The sequence below is a fragment of the Saccostrea cucullata genome, unplaced genomic scaffold (assembly GCF_032062105.1).
Source record: "Saccostrea cucullata isolate Sc308-1 unplaced genomic scaffold, CSIRO_AGI_Scuc_v1 ctg13007, whole genome shotgun sequence".
NCBI classification, from domain to species: domain Eukaryota; kingdom Metazoa; phylum Mollusca; class Bivalvia; order Ostreida; family Ostreidae; genus Saccostrea; species Saccostrea cuccullata.
In genome coordinates this window covers 1-2,500 of record NW_026921013.1, presented here as the reverse complement: position 1 = coordinate 2,500, position 2,500 = coordinate 1, and the positions used below count along the sequence as shown (strand labels likewise).

At 34.0% G+C, this 2,500-nt stretch overlaps 1 protein-coding gene across 1 annotated transcript in view; it reads right to left on the bottom strand.

Moving 5' to 3' along the window:
• Positions 1-1,838, bottom strand: part of LOC134258972 (A disintegrin and metalloproteinase with thrombospondin motifs 9-like) — a gene marked incomplete at its 5' end in the record, with an annotated part of 7,631 nt that extends 5,793 nt beyond the window's left edge. Inside the window, one exon of the mRNA XM_062741566.1 lies at positions 1,587-1,838. Within this exon, the coding sequence (XP_062597550.1) occupies positions 1,587-1,838 (252 nt within the window). The remainder of the gene's footprint in view (positions 1-1,586) is intronic.
• Between the last annotated feature and the right edge of the window lie 662 nt (positions 1,839-2,500).

Genomic DNA, 2,500 nt, shown 5'->3' with positions numbered 1-2,500 from the left:
CAATTCGCGAAAATTTTGTCTCGCTAATCAAGAGTCAATGACTATCTCGCAAAAAATAAGGTCTCGCGAAAATTTAGTGATCTACAGTATGCAAATGCATATATTTGGGTGTAGTATAGGTATCAGTACCAATGAGGGGGGGGGGGGGGGGGCGTTAGTCACACCAATATTTTGCAAAGATATATATAATAGAGGCATTAAAAGTTGGGGGGGGGCGTTAGTCACACCAATATTTTGCAAAGATATATATAATAGAGGCATTAAAAGTTGGTTGGGCTTACCTTGGGGTTCCACTTTCTAATTGCTACCCACAGCTATGTATAAGAAACAAGAAATCTGTGAGCCAATGCTCACTAGTAATACCCCCGCTCTGAGGTAAATACCGGTAAGCACTATACACAAGTTCAATTACAGGCAGATGCACAGAAAAATATGAAGTTGACATCAGATTCATATCAAAATTAATACCACCATATGTCATGCCTCAACAAAGGGTGTGATAAAATTTCAAGCATCCGCTATGAATAGGTAATGAGAAAACTGGGACAAAAATTTGTTATGTGTGAAACGGACAGACGCACAGACAAACAGGAAGTTGATATCGGATTTGGAAAAAAAAATATATCCCAAGATATGGCATACCTCAGAGAAGATTTTGTTAAAATTTCAAGCATCTACAACGAGTAGTTGCAGAGAAAACTGTGACGAAAATTGGTTAATATTATGAAATGGACAGACAAACAGACAAACAGGAAGTTGACATCCAATTTGAGCGAAAATGTATCCCACCATATGGCATGCCTCAGAAAAGATTGTGTTAAAAGTTCAAGCATCTACAATGAGTAGTTGCTGAGAAAACTGCGACGAAAATTTGTTATTATGAAACGGACAGATGCACAGACAAACAGGAAGTTGATATCCAATTTGAGCGAAAATTTATCCCACCATATGGCATGCCTCAGAGAAGATTGTGTTAAAATTTCAAGCATCTACGATGAGTAGTTGCTGAGAAAACTGTGACAAAAATTTGTTTCGGACGGACACACGGACAGACACACAAGGGTAAAACAGTATACCCCCCTCATCTTCGGAGCGGGGGTATAAAAAAGAGTTGGGCTGAGAGACATTCTATATACTCATTCTCCTTGTTTTCAGTGAGGGTAAATCAATACATGTAAATTAAAACTTTTTTCGAAAGATATAATTAAATTACAAATTGCTTCTCTCATTTACTAAAATCTAAGTCTAGAGTTTTTGTTTCATACATATTTTTTTCGAAGTGCGTTAAATTTCCACATGGTAAAAAATATTGATGTACACTCTTAACGCACTTTGAAAATTTTTTCAAAGTGCGTTTCAAGTGTATCCCAAATTTAACGCACTTTGAAATTTTTTTCAAAGTAAGTTGATTTTGTCCCAATTTTAACGCACTTTTAATTTTTTTCCGAAGTGCGTTGCCACAATGCATGTATTTATATCACACAATAAAAACCAATGTGTAAATTCCATGCTCAATTATGGAATTTTTTCTCTAAGAAATTATAAAATTATTTTATAAGATATCACTATTGATATGATATACTCACTGAATTTTCGTATTCTTTTTTCAAAAATTTCAAAGAATACGGCATCTGCGTCAATTTGTGTTCCCACTCCTGAGGACGATACCCCCTGTAGCCGGCATTTCTCAAGAGTGTTCGAATATATGATCCCAATGCAAACATCATTTCCGAAACAGGACTGGGAACAAAGACTAAAGGAGGCATTCCAGATTACAGCGATCGTCTCCGTCAATGTGAACTCGACAGTCGTCTTTCGGAGATTCATACATTGGATATCTACTCAAAATTTCAAAAACACTCATAGTAAGTAATATATTCTATCGACACAGGATAATAATTTAAAAAAGGTACATGTAAGTAGGTTGAAACGATAAATTTTTCATTCGAAAACACATGCTAATGTAAAAATGTATATATAATTTATTAAAAAAAAAAAAAAAAAAAGATGTCATTTTAATGGGGTTAAAAAAACTATTTGTAATGAATAAAAAACCTAATTTTTAATAAAGTTTCGAGTTAGGCCGTTTTCATCAGTCGTTCAAAAGAGGGCAAACAAGTTTTTTTTAATGGCCCTATACTAAAAATATCTTAGAACTAGGAGACTTATTGTTCACAGAACAATAAGAGGTCTTTCCACCTTCTTTGAATTTCAATTTTGTTTTATATCTGACTCATTAAAATTAGATTCCATGAATAAGAAACCAAAATTGTCTTAAAGGATAGAAAAAAATGAAAATAAAAAAATGAAATGACCTTGACCTTTGACCTTGAGAAAATGCTCAAGGACAAAGGTCAAGGGTCACAATGCAATTGACCCCATGCTTCTATGACTTATAGTTTTTAAGTTATAAGGTTTAATAATAAGTACAATGACGTTTAAGGGCAATAACTCATATAAGAGGTCATCAGATCCATTTGCACTTATACAGTGTAGTTAT